The sequence below is a fragment of the Sarcophilus harrisii genome, chromosome 2 (genome assembly GCF_902635505.1).
Source record: "Sarcophilus harrisii chromosome 2, mSarHar1.11, whole genome shotgun sequence".
Taxonomy (NCBI): Eukaryota; Metazoa; Chordata; class Mammalia; order Dasyuromorphia; family Dasyuridae; genus Sarcophilus; species Sarcophilus harrisii.
Window position 1 is genome coordinate 470,539,116 of NC_045427.1, and position 20,702 is coordinate 470,559,817.

The window sequence follows — 20,702 nt, forward strand, 5'->3', positions numbered from 1 at the left end:
TTTGCAGATGTATTTGAGATGCTTTGGGGAAATCTTGTTTTGAGATAATCAATATGCTGCATGATTAGTATTCAGGAAAGAATATATAATTGTATATGTGGGCATCATCTGTGTAGGGATAATAAATTGAATCAGCAGGAGCTGATAAAATCACCACATGAGATAGTTCTGAGACTAAAGAGAAAAGGACCCAGGAAAGAGTCTTGGGTTAATGAGTTTGACATAGATGAAGAGTCAACAAAAGAAACTAAAAAATGGCTAGATAATAGAAGGAGAACCAAAAAATAATAGAATTACGAAAACCTGGAAAGGAAAGAGTATTCAGGAGGAGATAATCAACAATGTCAGGTATTATAGAGAAATCAAGAAGCACAAAAATGAAGAAAAAATCATCAGATTTGGCAGGATCTTTGGTAACTTGGGTCAGGATAGTTTTGTGAAGTTACATCAACAGAAGATAAAGAGACCTCTTTGAGAAATAGTAGACCACATTGGCTAGAGTGTACAGAGTATGAGGAGAGTAATATAAAATGATTCTGATAAAGTAGATTGGAGCCAACCAATAATGGCTTTGGATTATAATCTGAAGAGTTCTTATTTTTCCTTAGATATAACACAGAACTATTAGAGATTTTTGAACAAGAAAGTGATATAGACAGGCCTACGCCTCAGTAAGATAATATTGGCACTTTTACGGAGAATGAATTCAACAGTTGAGAGACTTAGGAGGTTAAGGAAACCAATTAGCAGACCCCCTTCTTTGTGTCTGTCAGCCATTAGCCTGGCACTACTGCCTTGCACACAAGTATCTCATAAATATTCATTGAATGAATAAGCTGATTGAAGTTTGTGGTATTTACCTGTTTTAAATGGAATTGTTTTTTAAAGATCCAATTTAAAAGCAGTATGCTGGCAGCTCTTCCACACACACTTGTAACATTTCTCTATTAGATGATTAATGGACAAGGTATGTATTCATCAATTCTTAGAGGGCAAATTCCATGATGTGTGTGTCTTTTGAGTAGTGCCAAGCAGGATGTGGGTGTTCATTTAACAATGAAGATGACTTTATATATGACCTATATAAAGATATTTCCTGCTATTAATACCTGGGCTCTTGGCTCAGAGATTTCAGCCTTTCCAAGGTAGGCCTTTGAGAATTTTCCAGAATTTGATTAATATTTAATAGTACTTGCAATTCACAAGGAAGAAAGAGTGGAGAGGACTTCTAGGGAAGGGGTAACCAAGCCTAGCTGTCCCAAGAAAATCTGCAGCAAAGATTTAAGAGGATTCTGGATAAGGTCATGATTAATAAAAACCAAAGAGAAATGACAGTACATTCCATCATAAATTAGCACTGCCTGAGGTGTATGGGCTATTGGCCCTCTGAGGTGATACATTCAGGCTAGCAGGGAGCCTGGCCTACATACATATAATCAGTCCCCTAAAGCCAGTAGGGTCTCAGCCTTCACCTGGAGGAGCCTCATCAGAAATCACCACCAGCCTCTGTTAGATCACTTGTGTAGGAGGCTCAGGTGCTCTGTACATGTTTTCAGGCTCACTGTGACGTTCCCAAGCCTCTAGCCAGATCCTCAGAAAGAGACAAAATAAGATTGCCTAGAGAGGGCGAAGGTGCAGTCTTCATACTGCCTGTGTGGCGAAAATACACTAAGAAGTCTAGCATCTTTTATGTATGAATATCTCAATTTTTTGCAAGGTGCATCAAGGAGGTAGGGACAAAACAAAGGAGGCCTAGAAACTGGAAACTGAGTGGATGTCCATCAATTGGAGAATGGCTGAATAAATTGTGGTATATGAATATTATGGAATATTATTGTTCTGTAAAAAATGACCAGCAGGAGTGAAATGAGCAGCACCAGGAGATCATTATATACTTCAACAACAACAACACTACATGATGCTCAATTCTGATGGACGTGGCCATCTTCAACAATGAGATGAATCAAATCAGTTCCAATAGAGCAGCAATGAACTGAACCAGCTACACCCAGCGAAAGAACTCTGGGAGATGACTATGAACCACTACATAGAATTCTCAATCCCTCTATTTTTGTCGCCTGCACTTTTTATTTCCTTTACAGGCTAATTGTACACTATTTCAAAGTCCAATTCTTTTTGTACAGCAAAATAACTGTATGCACATATATGCACATATATTGTATTTAACTTATACTTTAACATATTTAACATGTATTGGTCAACCTGCCATCTGGGGGAGGGAATGGGGGGAAGGAGGGAAAAAATTGGAACAAAAGGTTTGGCAATTGTCAATGCTGAAAAATTACCCATGCATATATCTTGTAAATAAAAAGCTATAATAATAAAACAAACAAACAAAAAAAAAAAAAACAAAAACAAAGGAGGCCTAAGATCACTGAGTCCTCCTATCAGGTCAGGGCATGTTATAGGCAAAGACAACTCCTGGTTTATGATTGTATGAAGAAGAAACAGAGGGGACCACAGTGAGTTTGCATTGGGCCCCAGGAGATGTAGGCAAATGCCTGGGATAAGATAGAGTGCAGGTCACAGATTTAGCCTTGGATCCAACTTCCTGTCCCAGAACAGGGTTGTTGAATGCGGTAGATTAGCGATCCAGCAACCTGTCAATCCCTACATGATGCTATGTCTGTCCTGATGTAGTATAAGCTCTTGGATAGAATTTTTTTTGTTAGTTGTCACAGCTTTCCAACAGCTAATAAATGGGAATCAAAAGAATATACAAATCACTCAGATATGTGTGATGCCTTAGGGCACATAAGACATAAGCAAATATAGAATAGTAGAAATTTTAATCATTTCTATTATTGATAACAATGCAATAAATTCATACATATATAAATAAATATAATATTTTATTTTATAAAATAATTTTTAAAAATTTAAAAATTTAAATAAATAAAATTACATATAAAATATAAATTATATGTATAATTTATATATTTGTATATACATAAAAATATATGTATATATAAATTATACATATCATCTTGTTGTTGCCATATACAGTGATCTCCTGGTTCTGCTTATTTCACTTAGCATCAGTTCATGTAAGTCTCTCCAGGTCTCTCTGAAATCATCCTGCTGATCATTTCTTATAGAACAATAATATTCCATAACATTCATATACCATAATTTATTCAGCTATTTTCTAACTGATTGGCATGGTCAACAATTCCTATCTAAAATCAAGAACAAGCAATATATGTATAGATTTATAGTATCTAGATCAAAGGAGATTATTATTTGTATTGTCCAGATCACATTAGAAAGTTCCTGTTTTGTGGAAGGTAAATAGAATTTTGTAGGTTTCCTAGAAGCCATGTCATTTAAAGATTCACTGAAGATCTGGAGATGTTCAGCTTGTAGACTGGAAGATTTAAGAATGAGCATGTCTTTTTTTTTTTTTTTTTTTTTTTTTTTATTTAATAGCCTTTAATTTACAGGACATATACATGGGTAACTTCACAGCATTAACAATTGCCAAACCTCCCGCTCCAATTCTTCACCTCTTACCCCCCCCCCACCCCCTCCCCCAAATGGCAGGATGACCAGCAGATGTCAAATATATTAAAATACAACTTAGACACACAATAAGTATACATGACCAAAACATCATTTTGCTGTACAAAAAGAACCAGACTCTGAATTATTGTACAATTAGCTTGTGAAGGAAATCAAAGATGCAGGTGTGCATAAATATAGGGATTGGGAATTCAATGTAATGGTTTTTAGTCATCTCCCAGAGTTCTTTTTCTGGGTATAGCTAGTTCAGTTCATTACTGCTCCATTAGAAATGATTTGGTTGATCTCGTTGCTGAGGATGGCCTGATCCATCAGGACTGGTCATCATCTAGTATTGTTGTTGAAGTATATAATGATCTCCTGGTCCTGCTCATTTCACTTAGCATCAGTTCGTGTAAGTCTCTCCAGGCCTTTCTGAAATCATCCTGTTGGTCATTTCTTACAGAACAGTAATAGAATGAGCATGTCTTGACATACTTGGAGGCACTTTATAGCATTGAAAAGGTAGAACTAAGACCAATGAGCAAAAGTTAAGAGAGGATGAATTTGTTGAAACTTTAGGAAAACCTTTCTGACAATGTTTTTCCATCAGTGAAATCGGCTACCTCCTGAAGTAGTAAAATAACTCTATTACATGATATTACATGATAAACATGAGAGAGTGGCAAGTACTGTGAGAATTATAAGAAGGAGTCATTACCAACTGGGTGGATTAATGAAGGCTTTATAGAGGAAAAGGCACTTAAGTTGGGTTTGAAAAGGAATTCTGTTCATGAAGAATCACAGGATAATAGACGTAGAGGTGCAAGGAACATTTGAAGTACTATCCACTTATTTTACCAGTTAGTAATATTGAGGTTCAGAGAATTTATATTATTTGCCTGAGGACACATTGCTAGTAAGTTATAGAGTCAGGGTTTGAACTGAGATTCTTGGTCTCTAAATCTAGGACTCCATGAAGAGTACAATGCTGCTTCTAAATTACAATACATTCCAGAGGACAACCTTCATCAGAGAGGCAGAAGAGTATGGAAGATGTTTAGGGACCAAAGAGTATATATGTACTATTCAGTTTGACTGAAGACTATAGTGAAAGCAGTAATGTAAGATAAGGTTAGAAAGGTCATAGTAATAATTCATATTTATATAGCATTATTTTCCAAAAGAATGTGAGGTAAGTAATATAAATGTTATTGTCTCCTTTTGCAGTTAAATAAAATAAGACTGAGAAAATCTGTGATTTACTTATAATCACATATCAAGGAAGTATCTGAAATGGAATTCAATCAAACATCTCTCTTAAGACCAGTGTTCTTTTCACAATGCCACATTGATAGATTGTGGGGCCATATTCTGAAGTATCTTAGAGCTTGAACTTAGAGTATAAAAGGAGCTTTTAGTTGAGGATTGACATGATCAGATAAATGTATGAAAAAGATTTCTCTAGCAGTAGCATAAAGAATGAATTAGAATGGGAAGATTAGATCACTGTAGCTATAATCCAGGTGGGTGGTAATGATGACCTGTGTCAGAGCAGTATTAGTGAGAATTGAGAGTAGTTGGTAAATCCATAATATATTGCCAAGGGCATAATTGAAAGGACATAGTAACTGATTGAATGGTAAAGAGAAGAGTCAAATATGATCTCAAGCAGATGTTTGATAACCATTTTTCAGGGATGCTGTAGAAAAGATTATTTTTTTCTTCCCCTAGTAGAAGTTGGATTAGGTAACTTAAATTTGCCTCTAATTTTGTGATTCTCTGATTGATCCCAAATTATATAGCCCCTTAGGTTTAGGCTTAGAATGTGTTTTTCTCTTCTAGATTGTTTATTGCCCAGTATCCAAATTGAATCTTTTGGAAGATAAGAGAATGGGAACAGGCTTTTGATTTAGAAATGAAGGTGCTGAGGGATTCTTTATTAATAGTCAGAATTGTTAATCAGTTGAGCTTGATTAAGGAACTCTGGTTACAGAATTATTCATCATCTACTTCATTTAATCCATTGTGATTATTCAGGCTGTGAAACTGCAGGTTCTTTTTTGGAATTATAACCCAAGAGATAGTGATTTCTGATGTGTAAAGAAAAGCATTTTATGTAGGAAAATACTATTAGTATTCTTATACTGTTTTCATTTTTTGTTTTCCCAGTGGCAGGAGAACTATTCCAAACTGATGCTCCGAGAAGCTAATAGGATTCCTGATTTTCTACATAAGGAAGTTCAGCAAGCTTTCCTTACCTTGAGAAAGCATGGCTGTTTATTCCAGGATCTAGTTCGAATCAAAGGGAAAAATTTACTCACACCAGTATCTCGTCTTCTTATTGGAAATCCAGGGTACACGTATAAATATCTGAACAGCAGACTCTTCACTGTACCATGGCCAGTGGAAGGTTCCAACATAAAGTATACTGAAGATGAAATATTTTCAGCTTGTACAGCTTTCTTTAAGCTCAATGACTACCTGCAAAAAGATACAATCCAGGCTTTAAATAAGCTGCACTTGATTAAATCTGAAAAAAATGAAGATGGCACAGTCTTTGGAATGATACCAGAATTCTCCAAGAGTGGTTTAGACATGGGAGATGATATAGAACTCAAGAAGAGGACAGCATACAACTTGACTTTGTTGAATTACATGGATCCCCAGAAAATGTCCTACTTGAAAGAAGAGCCATATTTTGGGATGGGGAAAATGGCTGTGAGCTGGCATCATGATGAGAATTTAGTAGAAAGATCAACAGTGGCAGTATACAGTTACAGTTGTGAAGGTATAAAGCCTGTAGAATAACAACCTTGGGTACATTTTGATTAGCATGCCTTAACTCCCAGAGCTTTTTTATTTGTTATTATTTTTATTTTTAAATTTCCTTCATTTTTCAAAATATCCCCATTTTTGTAAGATATCTCTCTCTCTGGGCCTAGATTTGTCCTTGTTCATTATAACTCAGGAATATCACATTTTCATATACAGAAAAAACTATCATTCCACTTTGGTCATGCTTAAAAGAGAGAGAGAGAAGCCTTGATTTTTCGTAGCTGGCCACATCTTTAGAACCTTGAGCAGAAATTCTGCTCTAATTGACTTGCTGATAAAGGTCCAGGAAAACAGAAACCAGTCAAATTTTTCTAGGTTACCTCAGATACACATTTTCAATCTTGCAATAATACTTGGTTACAGTTGACATCGCTGCCTTTACAGGAGCAATTTGTCAACTCTAGACTTGCCCTTGGCTTCATAATACTTTGCATACTGACTCTGAAGTCAGCTCACAATCCACCATGCCGTACTGCTTACTTATTTTAGTTATTTATAAAAATTCTTTATCATAAAGTAGCACTGTCATAATGATGCATGAATCCTTCCTTGCCAAAACCATGCAGGGTTGGTTTTAAAAATAGGTATTCCCTATATTTTTAGAGTCCTACCCAAATCCTTACTGGACATATAAGTAATCCTATATGGGAATGCCCACTGATTTTCCTGTGATGGCTCAAAAATTTTCATGAATCTCCTGAAATTTAAATTATGTCAGGTATTAGCTAATAATGTCTTTGAAATAAAGATTAGTAGTACAGCTTCAGAAAGAAGCATTATGTGGCTAGACTCATATTATTTTGCTTATTGCTTCTATTTCTATGAACCTAACAATCCTGATCTTTTTCCTATCAGTGCTTGAAGGATAGTGGTTAGATGGAGAGGCTCAGGAAGGTGTTACCCTGCTTGGACCTTTACCAGGATCTCTTCTGGATTTTAGGAAAGCCATCCAACAGATAGATGTAGTCACTTCAAGGACAAGTTTCTTTTCTTCCTGGTCTAAGTAGAGGTCCTTGAATAGCTGTATTTCCTCTGATGTCTGTCAAGGGCAGAGTAATGGCTTTGGATTGGTATGTACTTCCTGAATTTTGTTACTTAATTTGGTAGTTCTTATTAAAATTATCTTTTTGAATTGTTGGGATATTCCATTTGGCTCTGGTTCCATAGTGCTACCTTTTCTCCTAACTATGCAGTTTCCAGCATAGTAACAGAAAGTCATCTTTATATCCATCTCTCCAACAGAACCAGTTGCCTTCTATATTTAAGACACTCTGCTAGGTATCTAGCAGAATAAAGAATAAAGAAATAAATAAGAATAAAGAAAAAAATGATACAGTTTCTCAAGTCCCCCAAACATTTATATTCTGAAGATGAAGAGGTGAGAGGTTAGAAGAGGATAGTAACAAAGGCAGTTAAAATACAAAATATTTGGTCAGCCAGCCCCTTAAAATGAAGATCAAGAGGTATTTATGTAATAGGCACTGCAGTACTCTGTCTGCCTTTTTTGCTGTGTTTCTCACACATGATATGCTACCTCTTTTCCCCTGCTTTTGTACCCACTTGTCTCCCCTCTGGAATGTTCTTCTTTATGCCCAGAATGTGTACCTTCTTTACCACCGCTTAGATTTCCTAATTTTCCTCAAAGTTCAGCCTAAGCCCTGCTGACTACATGGTTCTTCCCACTTCCAGGAAAGAAAGAAGGAAAGGAGGAAAGGAGGGGAGAGAGAGAGAGGAGGGAGGGAAAGGAGAAGGAGGAAGGAAGTGGTTCTTCCTATTCAGAATTACCTTGTCTTTATTTGTTCTATATTTTTATGTACTTATTTGTGACCATCTCTAGAAATAAGTAAGCTTCTAGAAGAGAGTTATCTTTGTTGTTTTCATTTTGTCTTTATCTCCTAGAACCTGGAGGCTGCTTGTTGTTTGGTTAATTGATTTGTATAGCTAGAGATGATGGCAATCATAAGAGGGTTAGACAGAGGGCTTTAGAATAAATTGTAGTTGGAAAAGTCCCTTTCAATTGAAGAGATAAAGAGAGGCTTCCTGGAGGTTGTGGCACCTGAACTGACCATGAAAGGAATGCAGATTGGTGGATATAAAGGGATTGTAAATTTCAGGCCTGAGAAACAGTTCACACAAATAATAATTTGTGGTTCAGTCATTTTTTAAAATTGTGTCTGACTCTTTGTGACCACCCTATTTAGAATTTTCTTGGCAAAGAGTGGAATGGTTTGCCATTTTTTCCTCCATCAAATAATAATAATAGTTAACATTTATATAGTGCTACTATGTGCCAGGTACTGTTTTGTCCTTTACAATTATTACTTTATTTGGTCTTCACAACAACCTTGGAAAGTATTTGGTATGATTAGTCCTGTTTTACATTTCAGGAAACTGAGGCAAACAGTGATTAAATGATTTTCCCAGGTTCACATCGCTAATAAGTGTTTGAGATTGAATTTGAATTCAGGTTTTCCTGCTTCCAGATTTATCACTTGATTTATTCCATACAAATGCATAGGGATAGAAAATAATTTGTTATTTTCAGGTCCCACTAGATACTGTCTTTAGTTACCAGTTGAGGTCTAATTTGGTGGCAAGATGTTTCACCAGTTTCCCCGAATCTTGTAACTTTTTCACTAATCTGTTGGTATCCCCTTAGAAGGAAATGAAATAATCCAAGATTTTTTCATGAAGTTAAGAAATATGTGTGGGAATGCTGATGTAAAAATATAATAGAGTTAGTTCCCTTCTTTTCTAAGGAAGTAACTTTTCTGAATTTGATGCCACTGGTATATGATAAGAGTAAAGGGCCACAAAAAATGCTTTTGTGGTCAGCTATATTCTTCAGTTTGATAGTCTTTTCATATTCCCATAGCTAGAGATACAGCCTTCCTTCTCAGTTTTGAAACCTGTGATTGTATTTGAGACAGTTTTGAGTTTGGTTTTTTAAATAAGTAGCATATTTTGGGAAAAGTAACTAAATCAGACCTTTAATAAACAAAATTACAATGTACTTTTTAAAAATGGTCACATACCTACCACTGTGACATTAGGGCAACACCTTGGGCTCAACTCTCAATTACAGACAGATCTTTGGCAAGATGAGGGGATCAAATAGGAAAATTCCATTTATGAGACAGAATTTTTTTTGTTTCTTGACCCCAGTATAGGCATCTCATATGAAATAAGCTATTTTATTGTTAGAGATAAGTATGTGGTCCAGTGGATAAAGTGCTCCTGGATATGGAATCAGGAACAGTTTTGGACAGTTCGAATTGTTAAGAAAGGTTTCCTTTGTATTAAATTGAAATCTGACAACTCAAGAAGATCTTAGTTCAAATCCAAACTCAGACTCTTATTAGCTGTGTGACTCTTGGAAAAGGCACTAAGCTTCTGCCTACCTCAACTTTCTCAACTGAAAAATAGGTATTATAAGAGCACCTACTTCACAAGGTTGTTGTGAGGATCAAATGAGATAAGTACCTGGCACATAGCAAGATGTTTATAATATTAACCTTCTCCTTAAAGTCTTCCTCAAGAAATGTTTTTAAATATAGTTCTGGTGATGATGGACTTTTTTTTTTTCCTGAAGACTAGACTACCTAAATTTGCTGCAAAGTCATGAAGTTCATGTCACAACAATTTATGAGAATAGTCTGCTAAGTTGTAGAGATGCTGACATCTGTGCATGTGGTGGTAGAATCCACACTGGTAAAATCCCCTTGAAATGTTGAACTATCTTTTAAGTATTTGCTTGAATCCAAAAGCCAAGTCATATGTTTGGTTCATTTAGTTTCCTTTGGATATAGTAGGATATAGTAGGAATTGAATTGGAGAGAGGACTTTCTAAATTAAACTACTTTGATTTTTGTCTCTGTTCACTCCCCCCATCCTAAAAAAAAGAAAAATCAATCCTCAATTGGGCAGGACTTAAGTTTGGGGCATTAAAAAGGGCTTTATGATGATTCTATTATTTTTAACTTTCTAAAACACTAAGAAAACTCAAAGTTAAGCACCTTTCTTTTTTTGTCAATACTGTTTTTTCCCCTCTGAAGTGTTTATATTGTTTTAAATGAGCCAATCATAGAATCACAGAATCTGAGTTTTTGAAAGGCTTTCTAATTTGTACCTGGGTGACAATATTTTTTATCACATGCTCTACAAGTAGCTATTCAACCTTCACTTGAATATCTTTAGTTATGGGAAACTCATTATTTTTCAAATTAGTCCATTTTATTTTTGGAGAGTTCTAATTGTTTCCTTTATACTAAGCTTAAATGTGCCAACAAAGAGCCTTAGGGATGTAATTTAGAGTAGAAGAAAACTTTAGAGATCACATTATCCAAATTCTTCTTTCTCTGGGTTGATGAGGCCCAGAGTGGGAAAGGACTTGCTCAAAGTCACAAAAGTGAGGACAGGATGATTACTGAAGTCCATGTTTATTCCAAAGCCAATGTTTTTTTCTACAGTACTTCTCCAGCTATTGCTTTTGTCTTGAGTCTCCCTCTGTGGCCAAAGACAGTAAGTTTTGTTATGTTCCTTCCCCCTCCCTCTGACAACCCTTAAAATTATTCATTATAGCTTTACTATCTCTTTTAAATATTTTCTTCACTAGTTAAATATTTCTTGTTCTTCTGCCAGGTTTTGTATAGCACCGTTTTGAGTTTCAACAAGCATTTATTAAGCACTGACTATGTGCCAGGCAATTACTATGCTAAGGGCAGAAGATTCAAAGAAAAGAAAAAACACCTGAAGAAGTTCATGTTCTAATGAGGAAGACAATATGCAGACAACTAAGTATATACATACAGACTCTAAAAGGAAGATCTTCTTACAGGGAAAGTACTTTGGGTTAAGAAGGGGTGGAAAGTTTTTTTGCAGATAAGATTTAAACTGATTTTTTTGAAAAGCTTTATTGATGTTTTATTTTTATATGAAAAACATGTATAGATTGCTGCAATTTTATGAGAGGTTTTTCTTAGAAAATGAAAGTTAAGTAAAATTAATTATGCTATGACATCATCTGAATGTACATGCAGCATCTGCATCTGTAGGATTCCCATTTTTTTTTAAATGAACATAAATCTATATTGTCTCCTTCCTATCTCCCCCTTGGGAAAAAATATTCTTGTCATATATATGCATAATCATATAAAACAAATCCTCAATTGATGTATAATGAAATGTTTTATTTTTCATACTTAATTCATCACCTTTCTGTAAAGGATACCATGTTTAAGCATTGGTCCTCTAGAATCATAATTGGTTATTATATTGATCATAGTTCTCAAAGTTTTCCAAGATGTTATTTTTCCTAGTGTTATGGTATAAATTAATCTCCTGATTCTATTTCTTTCATATTTCATCAGTTTACAAAAGTCTTCAACATTGTTAATTTTTATAAGTTTGATGTTATAGTCGAAATTATCCTTTTGGTTCTACTTATTTCATTTCACATCAGTTCACAGAAGTCTTTCTTTGTCTTTTGGAAAAAGACCTGTTTTCTCTTTTCTAAGAATTCAATAGTATTCTATCACTTTTATATATCATAACTTATTAAATCATTCCTCAACTGATAGATATTCTGTTAGTTTCCAGGTTTTTTCTACCACAAAAAACTATTATAAATATTTTGATATATGATAATCTTTTCCTCTTTCTTTGATCCCTTTTGCATACAGGCCTAATAGTGATACAACTAGGTCAAAAGACATTTATTTCACTGTTTAGTAATTTTTTTGCATGTAATTCTAACTTGCTTTCTAGACTAGTACCCAATTACAAGTCCACCAGCAGTGTATCAATGTACCCATTTTTTCACTGTCCTTCCAACATTAATTGGATTTTCCTTTTTTGTTATTTTTGCCACTCTGCTGGATGTGAGGTGGAACAGAATTGCTTTAATTTGCATTTCTCTATTTATGATGCCATATGGCCATTGATGCCATTGCAGAATGGCTTTTCTTTTTTTCTTTTTGAGTATTTATGAAAATACCTATTCATTTTATTTATTTATTTAATGCTTATTTAATGATTTTCCCTAGTTATATTCAAAACAAATTTTTTTTTGTATTTGTTTCTAAAATTTTTGAATTCTAGGTTCACTTCTTCATCCCCACCTATGATTAAGAAGTTATTTATGAAGTTATTTAAAACATTTCCATAAAAGTCTAGTTGTGGGGACAAAAAATATTTTCCACCCTAATGAAAATAAAAACCCTCAAGAAAAATTAGATTTTTTTTTAACAAAAAAGGGAGTGCTTCAGTCTATATTCAGACACAATCAGTAGCTTCTTAGATATGAATAGGATTTTTCATCATAAATTCTTCAGAATAGTCTTGGATGATTGTACTACTGAGAATAACAAAGTTGCAGAATGACTTTTCTGATAAATTTGAATCAGTTCCTTATATAGCTTGGTAATGAGATCTTTATTAGAAAAACTTGAGAGAAAGATTTTTTCCCTAGTTGTTTTCTTTTTGGTTTTAGCTTTATGCTGTTTTTGTGATTAAAAAATGTCATTAAAATTAAACATTTTATCTTCCATGATCTTCTTTATTTGGGGGTAGGGTTATGAACTTTTCTCCTATCTATAGATCTGATGAGTATTTTTTTCTGTTTCTTTAATTTGTGATATGGCCTTTTTAAAAATCTAGATCACACCCCCATAACTTATCTGTATATAAGGTATCAATTATTCTAATTCTAAGTTTTATTCTGCTTTTCACTTTTCTCAGGAATTGTGATCAAACTTATCCCAATAGTTGGGATCTTTGTGTTGATCAAATACAAAAGTATTTGATACATTGGTTTCTTTATGTTGTATACCTAATTTTGTCTGCTAATCAATCTCTTTATTTTTTTTAAGTATATCAAATCGATTTAGTAATTATGGCTTTTGCCAGTGAAAATGCCTGGAGTCAAGAGAGAGAATATTTTTGTTCAAGGAACAGTAAGGAAACTAATACAAAATATGTGGAAAGGTATAAGACACTGGAAAGGTAGATTACTGGGTAGTGTGATATATGGTCAGATCTTTGCTTTAGGAAAATCATTTGAAAGCTGAGTGGAAGATGGACTGGAGTGGGGAAACTCGACTTACCAGCATTAGTCTTCAAATCTCATCTAAAATGTACCTTTATCTATAGGAAATCTTTCTGATCTTCCTTTAGTGCTTTCCCTTTGTTGATTATTTCCAGTTTATGCTATATATAGTCATTTACATCTTATTTCCCCATTAGACTAACCCTAACCCCATTAGGCTATGAGTTTTTATTATTGTTTTTTCCCTTGCTGAAGCAATTGGAATTAAGTGACTTGAGACTATGAGCTTTTTGAGAGCAGGAACTTTTACCTTTCTTTGTATCCCCAGTGCTTAGCAAAATGTCTGTCCTATCGTAGGTGCTTGATACGTATTTGTTGACTTAGATTTATGCTTAGTCATCACCCCTTTGTACTTGTATAGTTGATTTTTTAAAAACTCACATAGGACTGTATATTTTCATTAAACTTCATATCATTAAATTTTATGTCATTCATGAATTGCTTGAACTTGTCATCTATGCCCTTATCCAAATTATTATAATTTTTATTATTTTCAATCACAGGGTTAAGGGCAGACTTCTTTAGTATGTTCTGTAGCACAATGCCTATCACTTAGTGAGTGTTTTAAGAAATCTTTTTTCATCATTTATTTCTTCCATTCTTCCATTCAGTCAGTCAGCCACCAGAAATATCTTTTTAGGATGACATTAATTAATCACTGTTCTTTGGCAAGTATGTCAAACTAATTCCAAATTTGCCCAAGTGTACTTTGATCTAGTTCATGTGCCTCTGTCTTGGCCATAAGGATATTATGAAATACTATATAAGAAATGCTTTACCTAAAACCCAGGGATATTCTATATATCTGTAGGATTCTCCTGCTATATTACCATTTTTTTTTTCTGAGGCAATTGAGGTTAAGTGACTTGCCTAGGATCATATAGCTAGGAAGTGTTAAGTGCTGAGCCCAGATTTGAACTCAGATCCTCCTGACTTCAGGGCTGATGCTCTATCCACTACACCAACTAGCTGCTCAGCCATGTTAGTTTTGTAGTATCCTTCCCAGAAAAGAAAATGAGATTGTTTTGGCATGTTTTCTAAATAACTAATATTTTAACTATCACAACAGCAACAACAACAACTGGATTTACAATTTTATAGTGATAGGGAATTCCCAGTGAGGAAAGAAATGCCTAGGACATTTGAGAGGTTAAGTGGTTCGAGGTTACATAGTCAATATATGTCAGAGGTGGACTGTAACTCTGGCCTTCTGGACTCTGGACTCGTTATATCACACTGCCTACTAATTAATATGAACTTTTTACTACCATACGGCATCACAGAAGTTGTGTATGTCATTAAATATATCAGATTAACTTTGTCGTAGATTTTATAGGTTCACAGCATTAAACTCTGTAAATGCATGCATCTTCATAGTGTATAGTTAATGTAGTAGGATTGTATAGCATGATTAGAAGGAATATTGATGGTGGTATTTTTATGTTTTTAACTGGAGTACTTTTTTTTTTTTTTTGTAAATTGGGTTGAGATATTAACCCCTTTTGGCACTTCAGATTCTGAATAGTAACTTGGATTTATAATCTAACATTTAGGTTTATACTTTAGTAAGCTTTAACATTTAGTCAGTTTTGTCCCTCTAATAAGATTATTGAGCACATTCAGATAATATATCAGATTCACTGGATGATTTTTAAAAATTCATTTAGTATAATTAATACTTAAAGGCCAGTAGGATCATCTTGTATGTTTCCAAACATTAGAAGGGAGCAAGAATAATCAGTTGTAATTGGTATGGATAATTATAAACTACTCTCACTTAGAAAGTTATTCTGGGTCCTGTGTTGTACTTAAGTAATATATATATATATCAAATGGCAACAGTCCTCCTTGCCTAAGAAAACAAATAACAACACACACCAACAAAAAATTATTTTGATGAGCACATTCCGAAGGTGCTGGATTTATGAGGAGACTCCAGGAAATTTTGATTGAAATTTCTGTCTCTGATTGTAGTTCTAGATTTTATTGGTGCCATATTGAGAACAATGCTGCTGTTGGAATGGATACAAGGAACATGACCTCCTCGCCAGAGTTATCCCACAGAGGTTACTTCTTTTTATAATATCCATGATCTATGGCATTAAAAATGCCTTGAAAAGTATAATATTTGCAGTTCTCTCTTCTCAAATTAAGTTACAGTTTATCTGGCCAAGGAAAGAAATATGAAAAGCCCCTTTTAAGATGTTTGCATCGATTTTTCCCACAGTATTAGCTAGCATTATTTTCCCATTTGTGCCCTCTGTGAAGAAACAATCTGCAGCAGTAGACTGAACCCAACTCCTCCGAGTCGGACAGAAAGACCAGAGAGGAATGGATAGAGAAACAGACACATGTGATTTTCTTTTTTCCAATTTTAAACCCAGGTAAAGTTACATGGCAAAGTGCTTACTTTCTTCATTGCAGTTATTCTCAGATAATAATGAGAATAAGCATGTATATAGTATTTTAATGTTTGTAAAATGCTATACATGCTAACTCAATCCTCACACTAATCGTGAAAGGTAGATGTTATTATCATACCCCCATTTTACAGATGAGGAAACTGAGTCACAGAGAAATTAAATGACTTGCCTAGGTTAAGTGGCCTTAACTTGTTTCTGAGATAGGATTTGAACTCAGTTCTTCTTGACTCCAAGTCCTATATTCTGTCTATAATACCATCTTTATGCTCAATTAAAATATGCTTGGTGACCATCTGTATCAAGTAACAAATATTTAGATAGTTTAAAGTCAACACCAAATTTTTAGATATTGATTTCCCTTGTATATGCAAATAGTAGGGAAATGAAACTGCCCACTGGGTGACTTAACAGTCCTAGTTCTAGTTACACTTTCTCTCTCTCTCTCTCTCTCTCTCTTTTGCATTCCTTGATAGTTCATCATATTTTCCCTTTGCCCATTTCAGGACATTTTGCAGTGATTCTTTTCTTCTGTATTTGTAAATATCAAAAGTAGAATAAAAGTTTCTTGCATAAAAGTTTTGTTAAAAGATGGAATGCTTATTTTTCCCTTTACATGGCTGAGTCTTTATACCCAATAGTTACCCAATAGAGGATGTTCATAACTTAGTTTAATATGTATATGGAAATAAGAGCAGGTGCTGCAGCATATTCCCAGATTGATAAATTATTTTATTAGGTAAAAGATGACATTCTCTGCCTTATTTTTTACCTAACCTTAATCACTGATTAGCCTCAGTCATACTGAGACCTATTAAACACTACAGTGTTTTTCAAAGGCTTTAAAAGGCCAAACTCTCCAACTGCATCCAGGGCCATCTCCACTCGTCTTGACACATATCTTGCCACTAGACCCAGATGGCTCTAGAGGAGAAGGTGAGGCAGATGACCTTGCTACCTTGCCCATCCCTCCCTCGTTTACATCCAATTCACTTGCATGTCATGGCACCTCCCTGATAACAAGGTCCTCTTGGAGAACAAAGGACAAACAATAACAATAGTGTATATTTGGAAGTAGTGGTGTCTAGACTGAAATACTCAAAAGCATGTCCGAAAAAAGGAGATGGGCTGGTTATATAGGAAGCTCATTATTCTGCCTTGATATCCAACTATGGCAGGAGATCTAGAGGAAAGGCCCCCTCTCACATTAGATGACTGACCTGTTGAAGATTTATGGTCAAGAACTGCCCGAGATAAGAAAGCATGGATGAATTGCAACTGTTGAAGAGGATACTCACATTGATGAGGTTACAGATCCATCAAAGAAAGATGTAGGTAGACATCATTTTTTTTTTTCAAGAATTGATGCTTTGGGATTTTGTGGGTTTCCCCCTCACTAATATGTATTGTTTTTGTTGCCAGTCTTCATATATTATTGTGTATAAAACAATTCATCACCTTGTATAGACTTTCTGGAGAACTTCTAACTTTGCCAGGCTAGTCCCTGACTGTCAGAAATGTTTTTCTGGACCTTGCCCAGAATGGTAGGAATCACTAGCTTTTGTGCCCCTTCATGAACTTGAGGTCTCTTCTGTGCCATAAATGAGGGATCATTTTAAGTGGATTAAAGAAGAGGCTAGACTGTGTTCTGTTTGTGTAGGAGTTGTGATACAACAAGGTGTCTTGGACTGAAAAGCAAGATTTTGTATCTTTGTGTTACTCCTTGCTCATATTGTCTCCCTCTCTTCTCATGAGTTCTCTTCCTCTTGTTTGCTCCAATGGCTTTTCCAAATCCTATTTGTTCTAGGCTTAGTTCAAGTTACTATACAATACATGCTGCAATTTCCCCACTGTCCTGACCATGGGGCAGGTATCGGAGCTGGCATTCACGCTGCTCTTCTTCCAACAGGCCCTAAAGTGATTGATGAAGATGAGCCGAATCCAGAAGGGAGAGACCCTGCTCTGTGGCATGTTGGTCTGAAGATAGCCTGGGACATAGAGACACCCGGTTTGGCAGTACCGCTTCGTCAAGGAGACTGCTATCTTATGCTAGGTAATCCTGGAAAAAGGGAAAGACATTAATTGTCCAACATTTGTGTATTTTTCCAAACATGGTATAGCAGGTAGAATGGTGGATGTGAAGTCAGAAAAGGCCCACATTCAGATTCTTCCTATGACACTTACTGGTTGTGTGGTTCTGAGGACTAACCTTTGTGGACTTTAGTTTGCTCATCTATAAAAAGGACATAATAATTGAACCACTTCATGGAGTTATTGTGAAGACTCAGGATGTAAAGAGCTTTGTAAATCTCAAAATGCTATACAATGTCAACTATAACTATGATAATAACTTATGTTTTTATTATTTTATAATGTTTATTAAGCATTCTCCTTGTGAAATCTCTGTGTAGTATAGAGTGCACCCATTTAGTATCTGAATTTTACTGACATAACAGGCTCAACAAGGTTAAGTATGTTGTCCACAGTATCACAGCTGTTAGATGGCAGAGCCATGAATTGAAGCCACATCCCCAAATCTAGTACTCTTCCTTAGAAGAGGAGCTCAAATGTCATATGAGTTTAATGAAACTGCTGTATCAGAACAGTTTAAATAAGACCCTTTGATATATTGCACTGTTTAGTTGATTTCCCCACCTACTCATCCCTGTTTGTAGATCTCCCTCTCTCCCCTCTAATCTCTTTTCTAAAGAAAAATTGAGGAAAACTCTACTGCAAATTTCGTGAAGTCCCCCAGTGTGCTCTGCCTTGTCAAAATTGCTAAATGCTGATCTCTATCAAATGCAGGCTAACCTGCCCTGAAACTTTTGGAGTATTTCCCTGCCTAGGCAAGTTTCTAGTTATGAAAAGTTTGTTCCTGGATTTGACTTTAGTTTCCTTCTTGTGGCCTCAGGAAGCAGCTATCTTGACAGCACAGGCCTTTTCTTTGTTTGACTTTTTTGTTCTTAATGAAAAGATGTTTCACAAATAGTTTGTCAGAGGCCTAAAAGTTTACAAGGCTTTGCTTCTGCCTTTTTGTTTCGGCTGTATGTGTGCTGTAGTCTTTATAGCACCTTTTTCTTTTCTGAGTCCTAATGTATAATAAATAGACTGATAACATTTTTCTTTGACCACAAATGTTCTCTGTGCATAATTTTTTTCATTGTTTCCATCCCTTTAGGGACCCTCTAGCCCCTGGCTTCCTAAGGAGTCTGCTTATGTATTTGCTTTGAAGCTAGGAAGCAGTATGTTTTATGATAGCAAATACCTGGAAACAGATTATGTTCTTATAAGGAAAGTATTGAACAAATGGTGGCAAATGAATATGATAGAATGTTATTGTGCCATAAGGAGTTATAACTGGGAAAAATAAAGCTAGATAACACTTATTCTGAAAAAGATCAGGGAGTTTTAGTGGACTGCAAGCTCAAAGCATATTATGGCAGCTTCTTAAGAAAAGATTTTCAGCTAAAGCTTAGAATTTGTGAACAAGGAATCAGTGATCTTTCTATGTATACCCTGTCTGGTCTGACCACATCTCAAGTATTGTGCTGAGTTCTGTGAGCCACATTTTAGGAAGATCATTGATTAGTTGGAGAATGTTCAGGGAAGGTAGCCATGTTGATGAAGGACTTGGAGTTCATTCCACAAGAGGATTAGCTGGAGGAACTGAGTAAGGGGATGATATGATAGTTCCCTTCTCATTTTTGAAGAGCTGTCACCTGGAAGTGGGATTTATTTTTTTTTTTTCTCTTTGGCCCCAGAGGGCAGAATGAAGATGGAAGATGAAAAGTGGCAAATTTAGGCTTGATAGAAAGAAAAACTTCCTGGGATTTGATTTGTGTATGTACCCCTGTGGCCTATTGGTGAGGAAAAGGAATGTGGGGCTGTTGCCAAATGTTCACAGATAACTGAGTTCAGACACTGACAGGAAAGAGTGATGAGTTCTGTTGCATAAAATACTGGCCTGTCATTTTCGGGGAGTGTGATCAAGCATCTTGATCCATGGGAGAGTCAATGGACCTGGGTGTTTGTTCTCAGAGCAGAGCAGTAAGGAATCAGGAGTGAGTTAGGAGAATGACAGAAAGGCTTGCTTTCTGAATGTGGTCTGGAAGAGACTGGAAGGAATTCCTCCAAAGTGCTTTTAGAGCTTCACAGCATCATAGCCTCTTCAGAGACTTCATCAGAGAGTTTTCCTGCCCATTGTTGCTTTCTAGCTTGGGTGTGGAGACAAGGGGAATATTGAACTTTTTAGCTATCACAATCTAGTTGCTATTGGACAAGGGAAAAGGACCCCAAAGGAACAGCTCCTGATGGCTCCCATTGGGCATACTTGGAAGCAGGGAAGACCTCCTCTGGCCGAAGAACAGTTTATTCTAGTGGCCCTATGGGGCACTTACAATGTGGGTAGACATCGAAGGCAACAGCCATCCCCTGCATCCAAGGCCGTCTACAGTTATCTTGCCTTTTGTCCTGCCACTGGACTTTGATTACTCAACAAGGGATAATGAGGTTGAAAGCTTTGTTCAACTGTTTTACCTGGGTCCAGTTCACATATACCAAGTCAAGACATCACCCATGATTTGGGCCTCTGAAACAAAAAACAAACAACTGTCATTCTTAGATTTTTAAAAAATTTGCTACAAGGTCTCCACTCATCTCTCTCCACTGGGGATTATTATCCCTGAGGGGAAAGGGTGTTAGCCCCACACCCATTCTTAGCCTACTTTCTTTACATTTCTTTCCAAGGACTGTCCTTGGGTATTAGACTTGCTCTAGATATTGTTACAACCTGGCAAGGGGTGTGCTGAGGGGAAACA

General features: G+C 35.6%; 1 protein-coding gene across 3 annotated transcripts in view; it reads left to right on the forward strand.

Annotated features, from left to right (window-relative positions):
* Positions 1–20,702, forward strand: part of FTO (FTO alpha-ketoglutarate dependent dioxygenase) — a 433,221-nt gene that overhangs the window by 139,078 nt on the left and 273,441 nt on the right. For all 3 annotated transcript variants that reach the window (XM_031954519.1, XM_012553818.3, XM_031954518.1), the window contains exons 3-4: positions 5,695–6,313; positions 17,795–17,938. In XM_031954519.1, the coding sequence (XP_031810379.1) occupies positions 5,695–6,313; positions 17,795–17,938 (763 nt within the window). The remainder of the gene's footprint in view (positions 1–5,694; positions 6,314–17,794; positions 17,939–20,702) is intronic.